This window comes from Sparus aurata, chromosome 21 (genome assembly GCF_900880675.1).
Source record: "Sparus aurata chromosome 21, fSpaAur1.1, whole genome shotgun sequence".
NCBI classification, from domain to species: domain Eukaryota; kingdom Metazoa; phylum Chordata; class Actinopteri; order Spariformes; family Sparidae; genus Sparus; species Sparus aurata.
The window spans coordinates 29,658,748-29,682,500 of NC_044207.1; the positions used below are offsets into that span (position 1 = coordinate 29,658,748).

At 42.5% G+C, this 23,753-nt stretch overlaps 1 protein-coding gene across 1 annotated transcript; it reads left to right on the forward strand.

Annotated features, from left to right (window-relative positions):
• Positions 1 to 11,468: 11,468 nt before the first annotated feature.
• On the forward strand, positions 11,469 to 16,905 carry LOC115573251 (uncharacterized). The gene is made up of 7 exons (XM_030403961.1): positions 11,469 to 11,721; positions 12,317 to 12,462; positions 12,610 to 12,883; positions 13,248 to 13,393; positions 14,115 to 14,388; positions 14,753 to 14,898; positions 15,586 to 16,905. Exons 1-7 carry the CDS (start codon positions 11,660 to 11,662, stop codon positions 15,933 to 15,935), a joined length of 1,398 nt encoding a protein of 465 aa, XP_030259821.1. The 5' UTR covers positions 11,469 to 11,659; the 3' UTR covers positions 15,936 to 16,905.
• The last annotated feature ends 6,848 nt before the right edge of the window (positions 16,906 to 23,753 follow it).

The following is a 23,753-nucleotide window of genomic DNA, read 5'->3' on the forward strand; positions in this document are numbered from 1 at the left end:
ATTGATATAATAAACATGTTAGTCTCTGTCACAGGATGCATAAAGTGGTGAAAAAAAGAACAACAGCTCCAGGCTGACGTTGCACCCTGCTTTTCAGTCTTTATGCTAAGCTGAGTGAAACAACTCGAGCGCTGTATTTCAAAAGAACCACAGCGATACGACCGATGATGGGTTAAGAAATCGACTCTGTGGATTCGGCTGCGACGTGAATTTTCTGTCGTTAACAGCAGCGAGGTCTGTGGTCGGTGTCGACCTGTGTTAGAGTCAAGACGTCTTCAGATGACACACACACACACACACACAAGCCTGGCGGACGTATCCAGGATAACATCACCACTCACTGTCGCTGTCACTCATGAAAGAGTCTGGACGCTCCCTCAGAGCTGCCTGACAGCAGATTAGTATCTCGTGGCAGGACGAATGACGTTGCAGCTCAAAACTAACAGAAACATTTCCGACGTGCACTCGAGATTTTTTGCTCGACTCCATCGGAATAATTGGCCAATTTTGAGTTCTTACTTTTCATCTGCAGACATGTTATCTGCAGAAAGCACAGAATGTATTAATGCTGCTATCACAAAGTGGCATTACATAAGTGCACATAAAACCAGCAAGAACACAAACATCATGAATCAGCGAAGGATAGATTAGTCATTAAATGTTCCCCGCCATCCAGTAAGATTCAGCCCGCTTCATCACACACTCACAGAAAAACACCAACATCTGAGCAGGAACACGGTGTGAGACAAACAGCAGCAACGTTTAAGTGCCCGGCTCACATTTTGTGTTGTGGGCAGATAAACACAATCAGTGATAATTATTACAGCGGGGAAAATCTTTATCCGTCGTATTAAGTGCGTGGATTTACTCGCTTTTTTCATGTTTGGTTTGCTTCTGATGGAGCGACAGGAAGAGCACCAAACATCCAATCACGTACACGTTGAGACTGTAATGATCTTCGTGCGGCGGGCTGAATGGAGTGTTAAATGTAATGCCAAAAAAATTGCTTTCTTCTCATAAGCTTACATAGCTGAAGAAGAAGCTGTGAAGCAGTGGATAAATCCAGTGACTGGTTTCACTGTCATTATTGGAGCCAGTTTGTTCGATAAAATATGGAAAGTATAGAAGAGCCGTAAGATTAAAGCATTTTAGTTCTATTCAAGTTAGCTCGGAGCTAAAACGGTCGTTAGCCGGCTGACGTAGCGGTTCAGTCAGTTGCTGTTTGAAGAAACGTGGCAGGAGGCTCGCAGCCCAACTTAGCAAAAGATTGTTGTGTTTTACCACAATTTAGCATGTCGTCATTCACCCCACTAAAGCTAAATTAAGCTAATATTAAAGGGATATTCCGGTGTAAGTTTAATCCATGGTCTAAATCACCATGAAACTGTGTTAGACTCCCTCTCGAGAGATCAAGTTAGCAGACCGCTAATTTACGGAGTTTTATCAACCTCAGAAACGACCGCACGACAACAATACACTGCAGTAAATGGATCCAAATATAAACCGCCACCAAAAAGCCACAAATAATGCTCAGAACAACACCAAACTTCAGCAACAGTACAAATAGGGTCTCAGCACATAGTCCGGGGCATCTAACCTCCGCTAGCTTAGCTGGATTTCTATTGTGAAGCTAAAAACAGAGTTCAACTCTCCTCCATCAGCTTCCGGGTCGGGGAAGTCCCGACGCGACGATTACCGAGTGCGGTTAGAAATGCTCAATTCCGTTCTTTTCCCTGTCCGCTCTCGATAATAACTGTTATAAACTGGCAGGTAAGACACATATGAACTTTGATTGCTTTTCCATGGAGTCATAATCATACATTTTCATCCATGAGCCGCGGAACTCTACTGCACTCGGTAATCGACTCGTCGGGACTTCCCGTCAACAGGAAGCTGCTGCAGAAGAGTGGTAAATTTAGTCAGCTTTTCAGTAGAAATCCAGCTAAGCTAGTGGAGGTTAGATGCCCCGGACTATGTGCTGAGACCCTATTTGTACTGTTGCTGAAGTTTGGTGCTGTTCTGAGCATTATTTGTGGCTTTTTGGTGGCGGTTTATATTTGGATCCATTTACTGCAGTGTATTGTTGTCGTGCGGTCGTTTCTGAGGTTGATAAAACTCCGTAAATTAGCAGTCTGCTAACTTGATCTCTCGAGAGGGAGTCTAACACAGTTTCACAGTGATTTAGACCATGGATTAAATTTAGACCGGAATATCCCTTTAAGCGAAATTACAAGCAAACAACGATAGCATCGACAGCTTGGCAAGCTTAACATAACATTAAATTAATATTAGTCTTTTCTGACATTAGTTGAATCTGATATATGTCGGGAGGGGACAGTTGAATTAAATATTCTGTTATTAATCATCACAAATGGACTTCTGGTCACTCATTTAGCTCACATAACGACAGCATGCTGCCGGTGTAACCAATTGTTGTGTAATGCAAGCAGTCAACATCCGAAACGCTGGACCCTGAGCTGTGTTGAGGTGGTGTTGGCTGCTTAGCTGATGTAGCTCTGAGGTGTAGGGTGTGAATGATGTTGGCTTCACATGTTGCTTTCCTGATCATGGCAGGAAATGAATGAAATCGGGACACCGTAGAGTGAAAGTTTGTTGTCAGATGACAGCCAGCTCATTCCTTTGCTGCATGTCTGCCCTTCTCACTTCCATTACAGCTGTCAGTGTTTCAGAAGCCCCGCCTCCACCATCCACCCTCCATCCTCCATCCTCCACCCATATGACCCGACTCCTGCTGCTGGTATCGCCCCCAGGCTCGATGTTTCCTCGCGTTGAGCGACTCGGTCTAAACACAAGTACTTTGCATAGGGATGAAAGAGTTTCTGTGCTTGCTGCTGCGCTGTCATGGTCCAACGCTCACAGCTGCGAGAGCTGACATGATCTCAGGTCCGCAGCACAACAAGCAGACTGTCGACTGGGAACGAAATGCCGGAGTCCGAAGATCAACCTGTGTCCTTTTTAAAACAATGTTATGTAACAGCGTGAAAATCACATTGATGGTTCGGTGACTCGTAATAGACTGACGGTGTCTCCGTCACGTGTTTCTGCACCGTGTAACTTCAGTGAGAGTCGAATCACAGCGTTACACACATATTACATCTGACAAATTGTTACAAACCTGGGACCAGTTTCTACATAATGCTGCTTTAATCTTCAGAATCCCATGCAGTTTCTGGCTGTTTTTTGCTTCTGTCACCTTTTTACTCACTGTGGTCTCATTTTTCACTGCAAAGTGAAGTGCTGCACCTCTATAGATTCAGGACAACCATGGCTATAGGCTGATGTAACCCAGTCATGTCTTCATGCAGTGTACCAAAATTTAAAAGCTATAAATCATTAGAAAAAAGAAAAACGGAAGTTGAATTTCTGTGATTTTATCTTTCTTAAAAATTGAAAAAATAAGGAATTAGTGTATACACCACATTTTCAGGTACCCCCAGGCCTAAGGAACATAGGAAAAATAAGTTGTTAAATTTGACCTGAAACAAGTTTTGTAAGGCACTGAGAGCAGGCATATAGAGCCTGCTCGTTGGTGCTGAGCAGCTCTGAGCAGCCTGCAAGACAATGCAATGGGACGCAAAATTCAAAGAATTCTTGAAGCGCGTATACTCAGCGTATGTCCGTCGTTTAGGGCTTCCCGTAAGCAGTAAGAAGGGTGGAATTATTTGTTTTTTACAGAATTTAGATAGAGTAAGCGGTTTATTTTCTGCACATTTTCAAAGAAGACATGGCAATCAAAGCGAGGTTGATGAAATTCTCCCGTCTTCTTCGGCCTGTTTAGACATGTTGCGCTTGTCGCTTGTGATACATTCAGGTAACTTGAGAATGTGACGATTACGCCAGTTTTTTTCGGTTTTTGGATAGGACAAATGGTTTGTAAATGCCAGTCATTTAAAAATTAGTAGTATTTTGAGCCCGCCGGTTGGCTCGGGATTCAGAGGGTTGAGGGAACATCGATGTTCCTCTGATGTGTAATGAAAAAGGTTTTGTTTTACGTTCGGGTTACTATTATTATTATTATTCTCGCTGTAACAAACTCAGACTCCTGAACCGTCTGCCTGTCACACCTTTATCTGCATTTACCTGTGCATATTAATCTATTTCACGTAAATTAGCTGACTGAACCTAAAAAGTGACTATGACCTCAAAAAACTGACCGTGTGGAAACTTTCTCACAGACTAAATTCTGCTCACTTTTTTCTGTTTTGGGGGTCGAGTGGAAAAAGAGGCAAATCTGAAAAAACCTTGATGCATGAAACCAGAACTATTTCATTAGGTGGATACCAGTTTAGATCCTCTTTCTAATGAATTACAATCTAAAACTCTGTGGGCCAGACAAAACAAACAGCTGCAACGATAAGGATTCAGAAAAATGCAGCTTTTAATATTAAAATAATGTCTCTCTCCTGGTTTTATTTCTAGTTTAAGATGTTTTGACGGTGCTCGATAAATCTCCTCATCAGATATTGTAACCTGGATTAAGCTGACTACTCAAACGATGATGTGATCCGATTACCTATGAGGCTTTGGGTCAGAGGTTTGTCTGACTCTGATTTGCTCTTAATCAGGCAGCGCTTCATATGAACTTAATCTGATTTGTATTTTCATCACAACAGTTATTAAAAGTCAAGATGCAGAAGCAGAAAAAAACCCTCATTGTTAATGTTTCCTAGTAATTTCAGGGTAAAAGTCAGCAGCAGAATTTACTGGAACACTTCCAGGCATGTCGATAAATCAGGCAGGATTTATCAATAAGATAAAGTAAAAACAGCCCCTCCCTCCTCCCGCTGTCAGTATCTTCTGCGAATCTGATCTATATTTAGATAAATGTGTCCCGGGTTGGAAAACTCGGTCACCACGGCTGATGCTTTTTCTGTAGTATTTAGATTTTCTGGGCTTCTCTCGCCTGAATGTAATTTAAAAAACCGAGCCTGTAATCTCTCCAAATATATCTGAAATGGGTCCAATCTCAAGACAAAGGTCATGTGTATCCTTTATATTCCAGAACGCACATTCAGCTCGCTGCTCATGAATTAAACAAAAGGAAGGAAAAGAAGATAAAAACAGTTGGAGCGGGGGAAACTTTTAGGAGGCTTGGAGAAAAAATATACATATATTACCCCTCAAGTCTTTTGGGACGCTGCATCTGAGAAAAAGTCTATCGTGTGTTTTTTTAGTTAGTTGTGTGAATGTGAAAACAAAGCACCTAAATCTGAACTAAACAGAGGAGGAAATAACTTTCTTTCTTAAAGGGATATTCCGATGTAAGTTTAATCCATGGTCTAAATCACCGTGAAACTGTGTTAGACTCCCTCTCGAGAGATCAAGTTAGCAGACCGCTAATTTACGGAGTTTATCAACCTCAGAAACGACCGCACGACAACAATACACTGCAGTAAATGGATCCAAATATAAACCGCCACCAAAAAGCCACAAATAATGCTCAGAACAGCACCAAACTTCAGCAACAGTACAAATAGGGTCTCAGCACATAGTCCGGGGCATCTAACCTCCGCTAGCTTAGCTGGATTTCTACTGAAAAGCTGACTAAATTTACCACTCTTCTGCAGCAGCTTCCTGTTGACGGGAAGTCCCGACGAGTCGATTACCGAGTGCAGTAGAGTTCCGCGGCTCATGGATGAAAATGTATGATTATGACTCCATGGAAAAGCAATCAAAGTTCATATGTGTCTTACCTGCCAGTTTATAACAGTTATTATCGAGAGCGGACAGGGAAAAGAACGGAATTGAGCATTTCTAACCGCACTCGGTAATCGTCGCGTCGGGACTTCCCCGACCCAGAAGCTGATGGAGGAGAGTTGAACTCTGTTTTTAGCTTCACAATAGAAATCCAGCTAACCTAGCGGAGGTTAGATGCCCCGGACTATGTGCTGAGACCCTATTTGTACTGTTGCTGAAGTTTGGTGCTGTTCTGAGCATTATTTGTGGCTTTTTGGTGGCGGTTTATATTTGGATCCATTTACTGCAGTGTATTGTTGTCGTGCGGTCGTTTCTGAGGTTGATAAAACTCCGTAAATTAGCGGTCTGCTAACTTGATCTCTCGAGAGGGAGTCTAACACAGTTTCAGGGTGATTTTGACCATGGATTAAACTTACACCGGAATATCCCTTTAAGGGATGCTTCATTGTAAATGTGAAAAAGTGAGTGTTGTGTATGGACATTTTTCATCTGATATCGATAACAGTTAATCAATACTTTCCTCAGAATCAGTATTCTTTTATTGTCCCACAAACGGGGACATTTCTTTGCCGCAGCAGCCGAAGGACAGAATATTACAAAAATAAACCCAATAACAAAAGCAACAAAAATAAACAATATAATTAAAAAGGTAAAGGAAAAAGAATCTCTCATTATTTCACATTTTTGTATTTCAAAGTCCCTCACCTGTAGTTTACGCACACCTGAGGCTAAGGAAGGCTCGGGCTGGGCTCACGCGAGGCAATCAGTGCCGTTCCTGAGTTAAAGCGCAGTGCATTTTGCAGCCTGAGGTGCGGTCAGATGAGGTTTGCTTCGGCACGATATGGTTGCTCATGCACGAGCACAAACGGGAGTGCGCAACGTGGACATGAAGTCGAATCACGCTGTGTTACGCTGCCTTAAGCTGCCTTGCATAATCAAAAAATCCAGACATGTGAAGGCCCCCACACACTGCCCAGACGTCCAACTGCCTTATTCGACCATTCTCCGACCACTCTGTTGCCTCTCGTCTGACCCGTTCGGCACAAAAGTTGCATTGAACACACCACTTCGATGTTCTGCCAGCTCCACAGTAGCGTGTACATTCTGCACTTGCACGAGATGCAATAAGCGGCTGGCTCTAGTGTGAAAGAGGCTGGACTAGAGGTTTATGCACGGAACTCTCTTTACTTTCGATCAAAACGAAACTTAACTATTTCAGACAAAAACAGCTGCATACTAAACATGCAGTGAGGTATTACTAAATGAACACAGATTAATTCGTCCTGAATGGATATAATAACAGCTAGTCTCGTGCCAGTACTCCAAAGCATGAAAACAAGAAATGACGGAACGGAGTGCGTAGAAAACCAATGCGCACACAGTATTCGGCCCCTTCCACACACCGCGCTGATTCGCTAGCACACCGCCAATCAGAGAATCCAATGGCTCAGACGTCCGACGGCCCACCTCCTCAGACTTCGTATGCTCAGTCGAATCCGACAATGTCCGCGCGGCTCCGAAAGCTTCCGACGCACCTGAACACTACCAAACATATTTGTTCCCGACCTCGTCCGAGTCTCTCCAAATGCTTCAGACGTCCAACGGTTGGGCCGGTGTGTGGGGGCCTTGAGAGGGCGTGTGGACCAGAACCGACACAAAATGAGCCACAGAAAAGTAAAGTCACGTTCTGTGCGTGATGACGTACGTACAAGAGGTAACAGGCCAGCGGGGGACTGGGGAGGAGGGACAACACTGCTTCAATACGGTACGGAGCAACTGGGCTGCATCCATACGCTTTCCTTTATCTGTTTTATCAAAGAGGAGCCCACCTGTACTGGAGCACTGAATCAGATATTCAGAGGGGGTAAGACAGGAGAAAGAGTTTTCTTTAAACTTGTGCCTGCTCAGTTAATCAGGTCCCAGCGGAGCCCAGAGAGCTGACAAAGTCTACTTTGTAGTTGTCTTGACAGCTACAACCTCTCTCCATTAGGAGATCACCGACCGCCTCACACAACCTCCTCTCTTTCTCCTCCGCTGTGATCAATTATTCAGCCGTGGAGGAGCAAATAAGTGCAGGAGTGGATGTGGGACGCCCACTGTTTGAGGGAGAGAGAGAGAGCACGAGCAACCTGCGCTAACAGGCTGCTAACTAGATGGCAAATTCCAGACCGCACCATCAACGAGGGGAGGAGTTATGCAGGCACATTAAATATCACGGAGAATCCCGTAGGAATGGATGGACTTCCGATTGACTTTCTTCCGTGTCGCACTCGCTTTGGTTCCCTCACCTGCCTGTCGTTTGCAATGACCGTATTCCAACGTTTACTAAAGTAAAGAATGTGAATACTTCCTCCATCACTGCCAACGATGACCACCGGTATGCAGGCCGATCCCAAACCACACGCTACACACCGTCACCCTGACAGGGATCCTGGGATTAAATTCTATCGACGTTCCTTAAATGTTATGTATGAAAAGGTTTCCACAATTTGATTTCAATATTTTAAACTTTACAGTGTCTTCTCCATCAGGATGTGAGTGTATCCCATATACGTCCCCTGGCAAATCCAGTTTTGGTGCCAATAAGGAATTCTCAGTATTCTGCATCCTGTCATGAATAATAAAGAGGTTTCCCTTCCTATAGATGTCCAAACACACAATATAATGAGGAGGAGGGATTGTTCATTTGCTGCGTCTCAGTTCAGGGTCTGCATCCTCTGAAGGACCCGTCCTTTACGGTCTTTGAAGTTTAGTCCTTCAGAGAGACCTTGTTAACCTCGTCAGCCATTGTTAAACGTGACAGTCTGGCCTTTGGAGCATTTCCTGGTTGCGTCACCAGATGTTTCACCCTTACGTCATGATTTCAGCCGCCCAGGCCCACGAAAGTGACGATCTACGCCACGCAATGTCGCCATTTTCTCTCTTTCTTTCTTATTTTCGGGCGCGCAAAGAGTCTTGGGATATATGAGGACACAAAGGAGAGTGGCGGTGCATCCTCCAAAAACCGGGAAAAGAAGGAGCATTTGGAGGAGCCTTCGAACTGGGACAGCCTTCCCACGCCGTTGTGACGTAATTGGCCTTCAAATGCTCCTCTGAATGATTCAGACCCTGAAGTGTGACCCAGCATATGTGTGTGCTGCCTCCATGTTTACTGTGTGTGCATACAAAGAGATGTAAACAAGCCGATAACATGACGGCGGCTCACAGGTCACTAACATTCACCACCACATTCTTGGAAATAGACTCTAATTATGCAATTAGTGGCACCGGATCCTGTACGGCAGTCCTGTGCTTTGTGTCGTCCGCTGATGAGCTGGTGAACGGGCCCTGCTCGGGTGCCACGAAGCCGGTGGACCTCCCGAATCTGGGAATCTGTGGTGCACCTGCTTTACTCACAGATCGACGTACGGTAATTACATTATGACAGAAAACTACATGCACTTAGCACAAAGAGATGAGAAGCATTCAGAGTCATGTGATTAATATTATAATTGTGATGAGGTTTACATCTATGAGCTGTGAGGGGGTGTCAGTCGTGACAGGACCTCAAATGCAAATGTCTCCCTCGGGTACTTCCTGGATATCACCTGACATTGTATCCGCGTGTGAAGCTGTTTGTATGTTTCACCACGGACCTCCTTTCACAGCGGTCTCTGCTGTGATAGTTTGCATGTCATGCATGCCTGTCCTATCCGTGTTAGCTGCCTTTCACGTGGCGGTCCTCTCACAGGTCACCGTGGTGGAGAGGAGGTCAGGTGGTTCAGGCTCTAATCTTTCTATGACCTGAGACCTGAGGCTGCTCAGCGTCCTCATGGATCCATAAACTCCAAATCCATAAAAACACCTAGATTTGGTCACCGCAAACATGGCTGGAAGTCTCCCCATGTATCCTGAAAAACACTCTGTTATGTAACCACAAATTTGCCAGATATCCTTGAAAATCCTCGTATCTGTAGACACAAACACAGCAGGAGATCGACCATCTTCCTGTGAAAATTGTCTAGTTTCGGTTTCCATGAAAATGGCTGAAAACCCCCCCGATGTATCCCTAAAAACTTTTGGTTCTTGGGTGCTGTTTAGCTTAGTTGGTGGAGCGGGCCCCTCTCTCATCTTGTTTCCTGTCATGTCTTCAGCTGTACTGTCAATAAAGCCATCTAAAGGCCCAAAAAATATACTTAAATAAAGAAAAACATCTGGTTCTGTCGCCACCACACGGCTGGAAATGTCCCGTCAAACGTACCCTCTGTGGCAAGTTCTGACTCGACTTTGGTGAAGCTGGCAGGTGTTTATTACTTGAGTCCTCTGAGATGTGAACGGGCGTTACAGCATGAAAATTAAGTAGATGGGTGCTGATAAATAACATGCAGGAAGGCTCCTGCTCGGATCTGAAATCAGCCGAGGGCCTCGCTGCCTTCCGTGACGTCATCCTCGCTCTCTCAGTACACACCTCTGCACGACACATCTGCACCGTCTGCTGTGATTAAATGATTAAAAACCGTCTTTACAGTTCTGTAGATGAATGTTGCAGTGGAAAAGGACTTTAAGGACTACTGATGTGATTAATATTATCATGTTATTCTCTGTTTAAAGTATAAACAGTGTCAGCAGTCCATCAAAAGTCCCATTTATTAACCTGTACATGGAACGCATAACCAAATTAATGTTGCAGCTTCCTGGAGGCAGTGGAGGAACAACAATCTGCTATGTTTACACTTACAGACCTCCTCTGTTGAATGAGATACCAAAGAACCGCCAAGTCATTTGAATGTGAAACTCAACGCGCTCTTCGTGGAAAACCGAACCTGCAGACTTCGACACATGCAAATTGGTCTGCAGCTGAAAACAACATGTGAACTCTGAGCGATGACATTAGGTAAGATCAGTCTATTTCCATACAGGCAGCAGCAGGAAGGGTGACGAGTACGAATACAGCTGCAGGAGAGAGCATCAGTCACTGTGGAGAGAGGAGGTGAACAAGGTGAGTTAGGTCAGAACAACCTCAGCTGTCTTTTACCTTCACAGAGTCCTCACAGAGTCTTTCTCCGTCTTATAGAAGTAAATATAGATTCATTAGTGCAGTTAAAGTCGTTGGTTGAGCTGTCTGTGGTCGTCTGTGTCCAACATTTAACTGATATCGATGCTTCTGTATTTTCTCCTCCACAGTCAAGATGCTGTGGCGTCTGTTGTTCATCGCTCTGATCGGTAAGCAGCTCTTTATGAGACGCAGGGCCCATCCACAAAACTGTGAATCAGGGATTTTAAACTAAAGTCCTTATTTATCGTCTTCCTGTTGACTGCTCTGCACTAAGTGTTGAAGGACTGGATATTGTAATTCTGCTGTATTACCCAGCAAATGATGTCACAGCTGCCAGTAACTTTGACTTTACTGAAATCAAAAACATCTGAATGGAAACAGAAATTCTTAAACAGTGTTCAACATTTCACAGGAGGAGCGCAGTTCATAACGAGCGACAGGTGCCGTGACTCAGCAGGAGGTAGGACTGAAAACATTTCTGTACACTGATCAGTTTAATGTCTTCACATAGAAAAAGTTTTTGTTTTTTTTAGTAAAGATCTAAAGAAAATGTGTGCAAGTGCATGTAAACACAAAATATAGAAGGATTTTTTTTTAAGGAAAAGTCATATAAAAACACATTAAAACAGTATTTCAAAGCTAAAAATGCATGATGTTTTTAAAGTGAATTACTCTACATATGTTTTGTTTTTATGTGCAGATCTCATTCGGACAACAGTCAAGTCATTCCAGTCATCAACAGTGAACGACTACCATCCTGAGACAACTATTGATGGAGGTACAAACACATGTGCCACAATCACACCTAACAGTCAAGATAAGTCCGCCTGGTGGACAGTTCAGCTGTCGGGTGTCTACCAGATTTCTTGTGTCAGTATCTTCAGCAAAGACCAGAATGATACCATCATGACCGGTGCTCCTGTCCGAGTCCACATTGGGTCCTTCAACAATGGCATTGACAGCAAAATGTAAGAGCTTCATGTTACTTTAAATAGCTTTACTTTACATTTTCAGGCTTCAGCATGTCCTGTTTGTCTATATAATGTCTCTATAAATAAAGTTATAATTATTCTGATTTTGATTGTAATATTTATTTTTATTGTGAATAAAACATTTATCAATTGTAAAGTTTATTTTTGAGAACAGTTCTGCATGTAATGTTTCAATGATTGTTTAAATCTTCAGTTAAATTTTCAGTCTCATTGACAGTTTCACAGCTCCTGTGATGATAGATTTAAGACTGAGTTAAAGATGAATGACGCAGAATGAAACCTTAAATATATTTGATGTGATGGAATGAGATGAATGGTATTAACAGCTGGTACCATATTATATATATGTAAAAAATCTGTGTGGTGGCAGCGTAGTTTCCCTGATAGCTCTCACAGTCACAGGTGATTATGGACAGAGACTGTTTCTGTGTCATGGTGTGTTTGATGCCCAGATGCCGAGATGACTTTCTGCCTTTTACAGCGTTCAAGATTTCATCCCACAGAAGCATCACTCTTCATGTCCTGTCTGTTTCTCTCTCTCATACTGTGTTCATCTTTCTCTCTCTTTCAGGTGTACAAACATCACAAACTTCAAAGGAGGAGAGTGGAATGACTTCAAATGTACTGAACAAGTTTCAGGGCGCTACGTCACCGTGTTCTTACCAGAAACAAGCAATTTGATTCTGTGTGAGGTGAAGATCTACGGCAAGAGAAAAGGTACAAGAAATGTTCTGATCCGGTCCGATTTAATACGTTTAACGTGTCCCAGGAGGCGCACCAAGCAAACATTTCTTTACACTGATCAGTTTCATTTCTCTCTCATCATTTAAAAATATTTGAATATTGTTTTGTTCTCTAACACAGATCTCATCAACACAGCAAACAGCATCACATCCCAGTCATCAAACTACACAGATAACAAAAACTTCTCCTACTCTTCTGGAAGAGCTATTGATGGGAATGAGTCAGCATGTGCTCACACCGAAGAAAAGCAGGGGAACCCCTGGTGGAGAGTTTACCTGCTGGGTGTCTACAACATTTCTGGTGTCAGCATCTACTCCAGTAACCGTGATCATGTGGACGGTGCTCAAATCCACATCGGGAACTCTCGTGAGAAGAACGACATCAACAACAAAATGTAAAACCTTTATGTTACTTTAAATAGCTTCACATTTTCAAGCTTCTGTACGTCCAGTATTTTTGTTCTGCATGTGATGTGTCCATGATCAGCCTCAAGGGTTAGAACTGACAGAAACATACTGAATGTTGCAGAATTGAACCTTGAATATAACAGATGTGGTGAAACCGAACAAAAGGTTCAGGATTATGGGCGGAGACTGTTTCTGTGTCATGGTGTGTTTAATGCCCAGGTGACTGTGGGACTTTCTACCTTTGTCAGCTTCTTCAGAGCCAATCAGAGATTTCATCCCACAGAAGCATCACTCTTCATGTCCTGTCTGTTTCTCTCTCTCATACTGTGTTCATCTTTCTCTTTCTTTCAGTTGTACAGAGATCGAAAACTTCAAAGGAGGGCAGTGGAATGACTTCAGATGTACTGAACATGTTTCAGGGCGCTACGTCACCGTGTTCTTTCCAAGAGAAAGGCATTTGATTCTGTGTGAAGTGGAGATTTACGGCAAGAAAAGAGGTACAAGAAATGTTCTGATCCGGTCTCCATCAGTGAGTTGATGACGGTCGACACAAACATTTCCATTACAGTGAAAATGTTTTCATCTCACCCTCTTCGTCTCTATTTCATCCTGCATTTTATCATTTGAAGCTTGAAGGAGCACTGCGTAATTTTTAGAGAAAAAATTCAAACTCAGAACTTTAACATTTACAATATTAATGAGGTAATAATATCAATTGAAGTGGATATAAACAAGCTGTTCTCAGAGGAAAATAAGATCCTCAGAACTCTTGTTTGGTAGCTGGGAAGGTGGCAGGGTCCGCCACTTATAAACAAAGTGTGTTGTCCTTTAAAGTCAGTTAGTTTATTCAGGTTTCAGGAGGACTGCATCATTAATAACTTTTAAATATGATTAATAAATTCTTAATACTTTTGGGTTTCATCATTTGACTCTAACAACACCGTTTTTATCCCAAGATGTTTTATTGTTTCTTCTGTTTTATTTTCTAGTTGTGTGGGGTTTTTTTATCTGCTGTTAATTTTTCTGTGAAGCAGTTTGTAACCTTGTTTAGAAGAATGCTATATAAATGAAGTTATTATGACGATTTAATATGTAACATTCTGTCATTTAACACGTCCCAGGAGGCGCACCAAGCAAACATTTCTTTACACTGATCGGTTTCATTTCTCTCTCTTGTCATGTAAAAACATTTGAATATTGTTTTTTTCTCTAACACAGATCTCATCAACACAACAAACAGCATCACATCCCAGTCATCAAACTACACAGCAGATGTCCCCTACTCTTCTGGAAGAGCTACTGATGGGAATGAGACAGCATGTGCTCACACCAAAGACGAGCTGGGGGACCACTGGTGGAGAATTGACCTGCTGGGTTTCTACGACATTTCTGGTATCAGCATCTACAACACTGATGAGAAACATACTGATATGACCGGTGCTCAGATCCACGTCGGGAACTCTCGTGAGAACAACGGCACCAACAACAAAATGTAAAACCTTCATGTTACTTTAAACAGCTTCACATTTTCAAGCTTCTGTACGTCCAGTATTTTTGTTCTGCATGTGATGTGTCCATGATCGACCTCAAGGGTTAGAACTGACAGAAACATACTGAATGTTGCAGAATTGAACCTTGAATATAACAGATGTGGTGAAACCTAACAAAAGGTTCAGGATTATGGGCGGAGACTGATTCTGTTTCATGGTGTGTTTGATGCCCAGGTGACTGTGGGACTTTCTACCTTTGTCAGCTTCTTCAGAGCCAATCAGAGATTTCATCCCACAGAAGCATCACTCTTCATGTCCTGTCTGTTTCTCTCTCTCATACTGTGTTCATCTTTCTCTTTCTTTCAGCTGTGCAAACATGAGACCCTTCAACAAAGGGCAGTGGAATAACTATACTTGTGCTGAACAAGTTTCAGGGCGCTACGTCACCGTGTCCTTTCCAGGAACAGAGCCTTTGGTTCTGTGTGAAGTGGAGATCTATGGCAACAAAAAAGGTACAAGAAATGTTCTGATCCGGTCTCCATCAGTGAGTTGATGATGCTCGACTCAAAAGTCTCCATTACAGCGAGCATTTTAACACGAAGCGTATTGATAGGTGGAATTTAAATGGACTTACTGTGTACTTGTTGAATCTTATTGAGGTAAAGGCTTGTTGATCTTTGGCTATTTTTCAACAGGTGACGACACAGAGCTCAAGGTTTGATGCAGGAACACATAGACAGTCTGTAGTCTGTATTTTATTTCCAATCCACAAGGTTCGTTTGATTCTGAGGAAACAGACAGATCGTACTGTGATGGGATTCATAGATTTTTTACGTTTTTACTTACAGTTACACTTTAATCATTTTACAAACTTAACGGCAGAAAACAGTGTTACTAGTTTCAAAACTTTAAAAAAGAGAGAGAAAAATTACTTTGAAAAGACGTTAGTCTCTTCTCCCTGTAGCGTCTGGGTGGATAAATAGAGACTGACCTTCATTTTTGGGTGGATTGTTCCTTTATGAGAATGAAAAAGTTGTAGCTTGTTTTTCCTGAGGATGAGGCTGTGATGAGAGCGATGTCTTTGTGTCTTTTACAGCAGGAAACACCGACATGATGGAGTACATGTTCAGATCTGCTGCCAGATGAGAACACAGTTTTAAAACCCTTGTTGTGTATGTTTTTTTTCATTTATTTTGTAGCATCGCCCTTTAAGCTGATCAAGAAGAACAAGACGTGGGAACATGCCCTGGAGCACTGCAGGGGGAACGGCATGGACCTGGCTACCATCCTCAATGAAGACGACCAGACCCTGGCTGAGCTGGAGGCCCGGAGAGCCGACACTCCCTTCTTGTGGCTGGGCCTCCACTACACCTGCATCCTGGAGGTTTGGTTCTGGGTGGCTGATCATCGCTTGGAGTTCAACCGCTGGGCTCCAGGGGAAAAAACAGGAGATTGTGACAGGAGTGCTGTCATGGAAAGAGCTGAGGGCCATAAGTGGTTCAGCAAGTCTGACTACGATAAGTTTAATTTCATCTGTCAGAAGTTTTAGTTTCCTCAGCTCCGCAGATATAAGTGACCCTGCAGTCATCTCAGTAGTTTAACTCCATATTTTAGGACGTGCATGCGCTTTAACTTTATAAGATGTGTTTGAACTGAATCCATAATACTGTGTTTATATTATAATCTGTGTGGTGATGATATCATGTTGTGTTGTTCTGAGGTACGTGTCCACAGGATCCGTCATTTTCACGGTTCTCGTTCACTGTCTTTGCAGGAAAAATGCGATGCGTTCAGGTAATGGCGCGTCATGTTTCATGAGACGTGGCGTTGGGTCGCCCGCCCCTCGTTTGCATAAAGTTGAATTTATGGTTACTTTATGCAAATCAGATGAAAAGCCGTCAAAAAGTAAAGATTGTTGAGTGAAAATGAAGACAGATTCTGCAGCTGCGGGACTTCTTAAATCCTGAAATGTCTTCAGGAACATGTTTGCGCACAGCTTGTCGAGTAACATTCGTCCAATCGGGTGCAGCCTGTTTTCTTGTCAGGCATGAGAAAATGACGCGTCTGTGGACACGTACCCTGAGATCTGTTTGCTTCCACTTAATCACTGATGTTAGAATCAATCAATCAAACTTTATTCATGTAGCAGCTTTGAAATATAAGAATAATATATATGATTATATACATGACATGTTTTAATTAATTTTGTTTTCATCATATACTTTTTACTTTTGTTCTAATTCTAATTATTCTTATAAGTGTAAAAATTAAATCCATTGGAATTATCAGATGTTACATAAAAGTCAGAATGAGACGATGAGGGAACATTTTGTAACTTAATTTTAAATCTGTTATCTTGTAAAACCTTCGCTGATATAAAACATTTGCAGCAGACAGTTTGTGTTTTGAATGACATTCTCTATACATGTTGTCTCTCTGAATGCAAACGTGCCTTTTTTAACAACATTAGTTTTTTGTGTGCAAATAAAAAGTCTAAATAAAGTAAAAGTTGAGACGTTCTTTGAATGATTCCTTCTCTTCATTTGTCTTCAGTGAGTCCATCTGACGCTCCCACTCAGCTGTTAGCAGGTTACAGTTCACTGACCCTGAAAGCATGAAGGCTAACCAGAGTGTTAGCTTAGAAGATACGAGCTCGGAGGTGTAGGATGATGCTCAAATCTATTTTATTCATACAGCCACAAAATCACAATCACGTTGCCCCAGTGAGCTTTTATGATCTGTACATCAAACAACATCCTCTGTCCTCAGACCTTCGATTAGATGAATAGAGAGTTATTTTCTGATTGTGTGACGGCGTTTAGCTTCATCCTGTCAGCCACGCCCACAACCCCCCTCGGCCATGTTCAGACAGACGCAGGCCTGCAGCTCTCCGTCGTGGAGGAGAGGCAGGAACATGAGACGAGCTCATGTGTTTACTTGTAACAACGTCAGCAGCAGCAGCTGACTGTACGTTAAGTTCCAGCAGAAGAAGTTTGCAGAAGGGGCTCGAGAAAAAAGAAAAAAAAAACTCCCTGTGTTCGGCTACTCTTTCTTTTTTCTGGTTGGCTCCCTGTCTGTGTTCTGCTCCTCCCTCTTGTTTCTGATTGGATCCCTGTCTGTGTTTGTCTCCTCCCTCTTGTTCCTGATTGGCTTCCTGTCTGTGTGTGTCTACTCCCTCAGTTACCCTTTTTAGATAGAAAATGCGTCACATTTGCAATGGCAATGTGCCGCCCTGTCTTTCTAAAATGGAGGCGTAATATTCCTCTTTCTCCAAAAAGCCGCTTCTGAGGTAGGCGTAAACATGTGACGTGACGTGAAGCACAAAGTTGGGCTGTGAACAGTGACAACGAATTTGTCTTCAAAATAAGAGCTTGACATTGCACCCCGTTGGAGTTTAGAACTGGGTTCTTGGTGGGGGCTTTTAATTTGAAAGTAGCGACCTTTCCTAGCTTGCTGTCGGCAACAAGTTTACAACAACAAGCGGACACAACCAAACAGCTACAGAGACCGAGGAGACGACAGCATTGGCTGTCCAGTTGCTCATCTTAATGTCTGCGGATGAAGTGATCTATCCTAGAAACAATGAAGAACACTTGAGAAACCAACTTGCAGAAGTCTAGGCACAGTTGGGTACAGTTAATTAATGTTCCATTGTGGTTATACTATTTATCCAGTTTAATATTGTACTTGAGGCGAGATCTCACTATTTCTTCTTAAATCTAGCATTTTCTCTTTCTTCTAACACTAAGCTTTTTGTTTTTTTTAGCTGAACAGACAAATGCTTGGATATACAACAGAAGAATCTCTATCAAGCCCTGATGTCAGCGAGGAGGAGTATGTTCCTCAATCTGTTTGAGAGACAGAAAGGGACAGTTCAGCAGAAGAAGTCAAACAGCACAAGGGTAAGAAGAGAAAAGAACAGCAAACAACTTCAGCTAACTCTCAGGGAGCACATGTCCAACCACATAAGACAAGACGTAAAGCGCGTTCCGGTTCCGTGGCTGCAAATGATAAAGAAAGCCCTTCAGCTGAAGAAACAAAATGGCAACAGACTGTACGACAAAAGATTCTACTGCGTGTTTTGCTCAAAGCCATTAAGGAAAATGGCCCGCCATTTAGAATCAAAACACAAAGATGAACCAGAAGTGGCAAGGGCAGTTATACTTGGTAGTTATACATTGAGTTTGTTGAGAAATATAGAGAACCATGCCTATATTAATCAGGTGCTTAAACAAGGAAAAGGAATGGTGATACCCCATCAGCAGTCCAGTGTACCTGTTAAAGCCGGCGATTACATGCACTGTATCAACTGTGAGGTTTACCTCAAGAGGAGGTCACTATGGAGGCACATGCAGAGATGTCAACAAAACAAGAAAGTCAAAGGTTTAAAGTCCAGAAAAACTAGAGTCCAGACCATTTGTGCATATGCTCAGCCAGTTCCAGACAGTGTCAATGCTTAATTTTGGAAACTGGTGATTAACATGCATGAAGCTAACATAACAGATGTTGTCCGCAAAGAGAGAAGCATACTAAAATTAGGGGAGCACGTCTTCAATAAGCATGGACATGATGTCACAAAACTTGAATATGTGAGACAAAAGATGAGTGAGACAGGCTGCCTTCTTCTCCAAGGAACAAGAAAATGTAAAGTTGAAGATGTTGTCAGATTTTTTTGTACTGGCTAATTTCCCTGTCATAGAGGTAATTAGGAATGTGGCTGGCTTCAATGAGTAAACAATCACATACAAAACACCATCTTTGGCCTTGAAGTTAGACCAGAACCTCAAGAAAATAGCAAGTATTGTTGAATGTGAAGCAATGATCTCAGGTGATGAGAATACCACTAACAATGTGCGGGTGTTTAAACAAATCTGTGACACTAAAATTGCACCAGTTTCTCAGTGTACAAAGAACCGAGTGCCATAGGAAGCTCGAAGAAGAAACTAGTAAGAAGCCCTGGGCAGAACTTGCAAAAATTGCACTTTGTGAGGTGATCCTTTACATTCGAAGAAGAGAAGGAGAAGAATCCAAGATGTCGCTGAGTGGTTTTACGTTGAGAGATACCTCGTCAACTCATCCAGATGTAGAGCTTGCTTTGTCTGACCTTGAGAAGAAGCACTTCGAGTGAATAGAGATAAGAGGCAAACATGGACGAAAGGTCTCCATTCTCCTCACACCTGATATGCTGGCATCGATGGAGTTACTTGTCAAAACTCATCAGATGTGTGATGTGTCTGATGATGATCAGTTCGTGTTTGGGAGACCACAAGCACTCAATTACTCCAGAGGATAAGATGTTATTCGCCAGGTGGCTCGAAGCTGTGGGGCAAACCACCCAGAAGCATTGTCCTCCACCAAATTGAAGAAGCACATGGCTACTATGTCCAAAGTCCTCAACTTAAAGGATAATGAAATGGACTACCTTGCTGACTTCCTTGGCCATGAAATTGGATACATATTCATACATAAATCAATAATCATAACCATTCATGCAGAAGAAGTTCAACATTTGAAACAATTTACTGTTGGGCGTCGAACTTAATTTTTTGTCCCGCCCCATCCAGGTTGTGATTGTTCAGTTGATGAAAATTGTATGATTTGTATGATAAATGGCACGGCAGGCGGGGTGAGTTGGGTTAAGGTAGTATGTAGTTACTCGCACATCGTGCTTGTTATCATTTTTTCTGTTAGCACGTATTGATATAGGGCATATGCAAGCAAAATATAGAGCCCTGACGTAACATTACTGTAGTGAATAGTTCTTCTAGGCATGCATATTAAGTGGGTCATGTAAGTTACAGTGACTGAGATGGTGGAGAAGCTGTAGTATTGGATAAATGAGAATAAATCTAAATTGAACAATGCAACAAAGCAAACAGCAGCAAACCAGTGCTAATGATAACTAACTGCCCTGCATCACTGTACACTAATAGAAACAAATCGCTCCACATTTGCTTCGCACCATTACATCATTTCTTGCAGCCTAAAATCAACACTTTGACATAGGTGGTACACAGGGCAGTAATATGGATTGCGTTAGCTGGTTAAGTAATGTGGAAAGCTATACAACTGCACCGGATAATGTTAGCAACTGGTAGGCGTTAACCAAGGTTTATTACGATTATCTTACTTGAGCCAACTTAAGCACAAAATCACAATATATTTCACATGATTTGCAGTAATGTTAGTTTACCTGTCCAATAGGATGAAAGCCAACTCTGGGTCAGTTTTGTCAGTTTCAAAACAAAGCGGAAGTGTCTCTGTGACTCCAGCCTTTCTGATGTTGACTGTTTAACCCGAAGTTGATCTGATTCTTGTTGTCCCGACAGGCTTCAGCGCATACATTGGTTATTATTATTGTTTTTTATCCTAATGGGGAGTTTGGGATTGGAGTTGTGCTGGGAGCTAGTTGGCAGGAGGCTCGAGAGTGCGTAGGCAGCTACAACCAGACCTCATACCTTCACATAAAAAGCAGAATAGTGGCTGTTCCAAGCAACAGAGAAAACAGGTGCGGTGTTTATTTCTTAGTGAGGCTACAGTTGACAAATAGGCAGTAAAAACGTGATTTCATTGAAAAACTACATATAGCCCTTTTAATACTGATATACTGTAAATTTAAACCTCTTTTTGCTGCAACTACTACCTATATTTCTACTCCTCGTATTGCTATAAAAAGAAGGAAATGGGGAGATGAAGAAATTCAGGCCGTGAAGAAAACACTTTTGGACTATATCCAGTCGGGGAAGGTTCCTGGAAAAACAGAGTGTCTTAAATGCATTGAAACTTCTCCAGTGGCACTTAAAGGGAGGAGGTCAGAGGGAGTGAAATTTTATGTAAAAAAATCGTTTTGACGCTTTAAGGCGAGACTCTGTTAAAGAAAAGAGGTAAGCTGATATTTTGCCTGGAGCCATAGAGTTATGTTTGAAAGCGCTGAGGTTTTTGTTTAAATTGAAACATTTTCAAATGCAGTATCTGTGATTTTATTTTTTCATATCTGAAAAATCGTGTGATTATTATTCAAATTCACCGTGTTTGTACTGTTGGCATACCCCCAGATTGAGTCTGTGGGATATTTGCTGCTTTGTTGCCCTGGACTCAGGAAGTATTTGTTTCCCAATGTCTGTTTGTGATATCAATCACATTCTTCAAACTTCTTTTTTGTTGTTGCCCTTTTTAAATGGGCAGAATGTGAGATAATGTTGTGGTTGATAATGGAAAGCATTTGTCAGTAAAACATTTAAATGAATAAAAATGCATTGGTTTGAATTGGATTTATGGCAAATATAGTGCCTGTAGAGATCTAAAACAGAGATAAAGAAACTGGTGTTGCCACACTTGAGAACTGAAACCAACACAAGTTTTGCAATTTTGAATTGTTTCTCATCATCAAGATAACGTGCAGTTCTGTTGGAAGCAATGCACATCACAGTGAAATGGTATATGGACTGTATTTATATAGCGCCCTTTGTAGTCTTTTCGACCACTCAAAGTGCTTTTTTTACCACATCGCATTCACCCCATTCACACATGTTCACACACTGATCAGGCTAAGGTGCCAACTGCTCAGGAACAGAAAATCATTCCTGTGTAGGAATAGTTTTGAACGTTTGTGAATGAGGTGAATGCACAGTCATCAGGAGCAATTTGGGGTTCAGGACACTTCGACATACAGACTGGGGGAGCGGGAGCCAGGGATCAAGCCACAGATCTTCTGATAAGTGGATGACCGTTCTACCCCCTCAGCCACAGCTGCCCCAAAAAAGCACTTTTATCATTTTTATTGATAGTGGAGTCCAATATGCACAGATCCTTGGTTAATATACAAATGCCAAGAGTTAATGGTGGATATGCAAATTAGATATGATTGACAAAAATACCAATGTGATATAGACACCATTCTGTCTTTCAATTGAAGCACTTAATTTATTCAAAAAATGTACCCTCCATTTTTACCTTAAAGGCTTGTAAATGTATATGAATAAATTTGCTATAAATAAATGTGATACAGAGCCATCTATTGGTGGGTAGTAATATGACAAAATAGGAGCGTCCACACCAGAATACAAAAAAACAGACAAAAATAAGCTTTGTAAATTTGAGAAATGTTGATGAGCACATTGATTTTTGGGATCCAAAACAATCCCTCTAAAATTTGTGAGTTTAAACCGTGCTGTTTATTTCAACTAAAAAGTGGTGTCCCCACGGGGCACCTGCAATTGACAAGTCCCCACCAGAATAGAAAAACAAGTATGCATGTATCCTCCCTCCCTCGGTGTGTGTGTGTGTGTGTGTGTGTGTGAGTGTGTCCTACCTCAATGTGTGTATGTGTGTGTGTGTGAGTGTGTGTCTGTGAGTCTCCTCCCTCAGTGTGTGTGTGTGTGTGTGTGTGTGTGTGTCTGTGTGAGTCTCCTCCCTCAGTGTGTGTGTGTGTGTCTCCTCCCTCAGTGTGTGGTGTGTGTGTGTGTGTGTGTCTCCTCCCTCAGAGTGTGTGTATGTGTGTGTGTGTCTCCTCCCTCAGTGTGTGTGTGTGTGTGTGTGTCCTACCTCAATGTGTGTATGTGTGTGTGTGTGTGTGTGTGTGTGTGTGCGTGTGTGTGTGTGTGAGTGTGTGTGGGTGTCTCCTCCCTCAGTGTGTGTGAGTGTGGGTGTGTGTGTCTCCTCCCTCAGTGTGTGTGTGAGTGTGTGTGTGTGTCCTACCTCAATGTGTGTATGTGTGTGTGTGTGTGTGTGTGTGTGCGTGTGTGTGTGTGTGAGTGTGTGTGTGTGTGTCTCCTCCCTCAGTGTGTGTGTGAGTGTGGGTGTGTGTGTCTCCTCCCTCAGTGTGTGTGTGAGTGTGTGTGTGTGTGTCTCCTCCCTCAGTGTGTATGTGTGTGTGTGTGTGAGTGTGTGTGTGTGAGTGTGTGTGTGTGTCTCCTCCCTCAGTGTGTATGTGTGTGTGTGTCTCCTCCCTCAGTGATTTATTAACCTTAACCTGAAACGTATAACCAAATGAATGTTGCAGCTTCCTGGAGGCAGCCGGGAAACAAGTGAGTACAAACATTATCTGTCATTTCTACACTCACAAGCAGACAGCCTAAAAACTAGGTGAGTTCATGATCGCAGCACTGTGAAGCGCCGCGCAGCCTAAATCACAATGCATGCTGGTTAAAATGTGTCCACGATGACCTGGGTGCAGGGCCGCCCCTGGCCAAACTGGGGCCCTAAGCAACATTTTATTTTGAGCCCCCCCCAATACAAAATGACTGTATCACAAAATGCCATTTAGGTTTACAACCTTTATTAGTAGGAACAAATGAAATGAACAGTCTCTTTAAACAATGGTACAAGCCTTTTACAGATGACATGGTGCTTGATGGCCCTGTGGTGT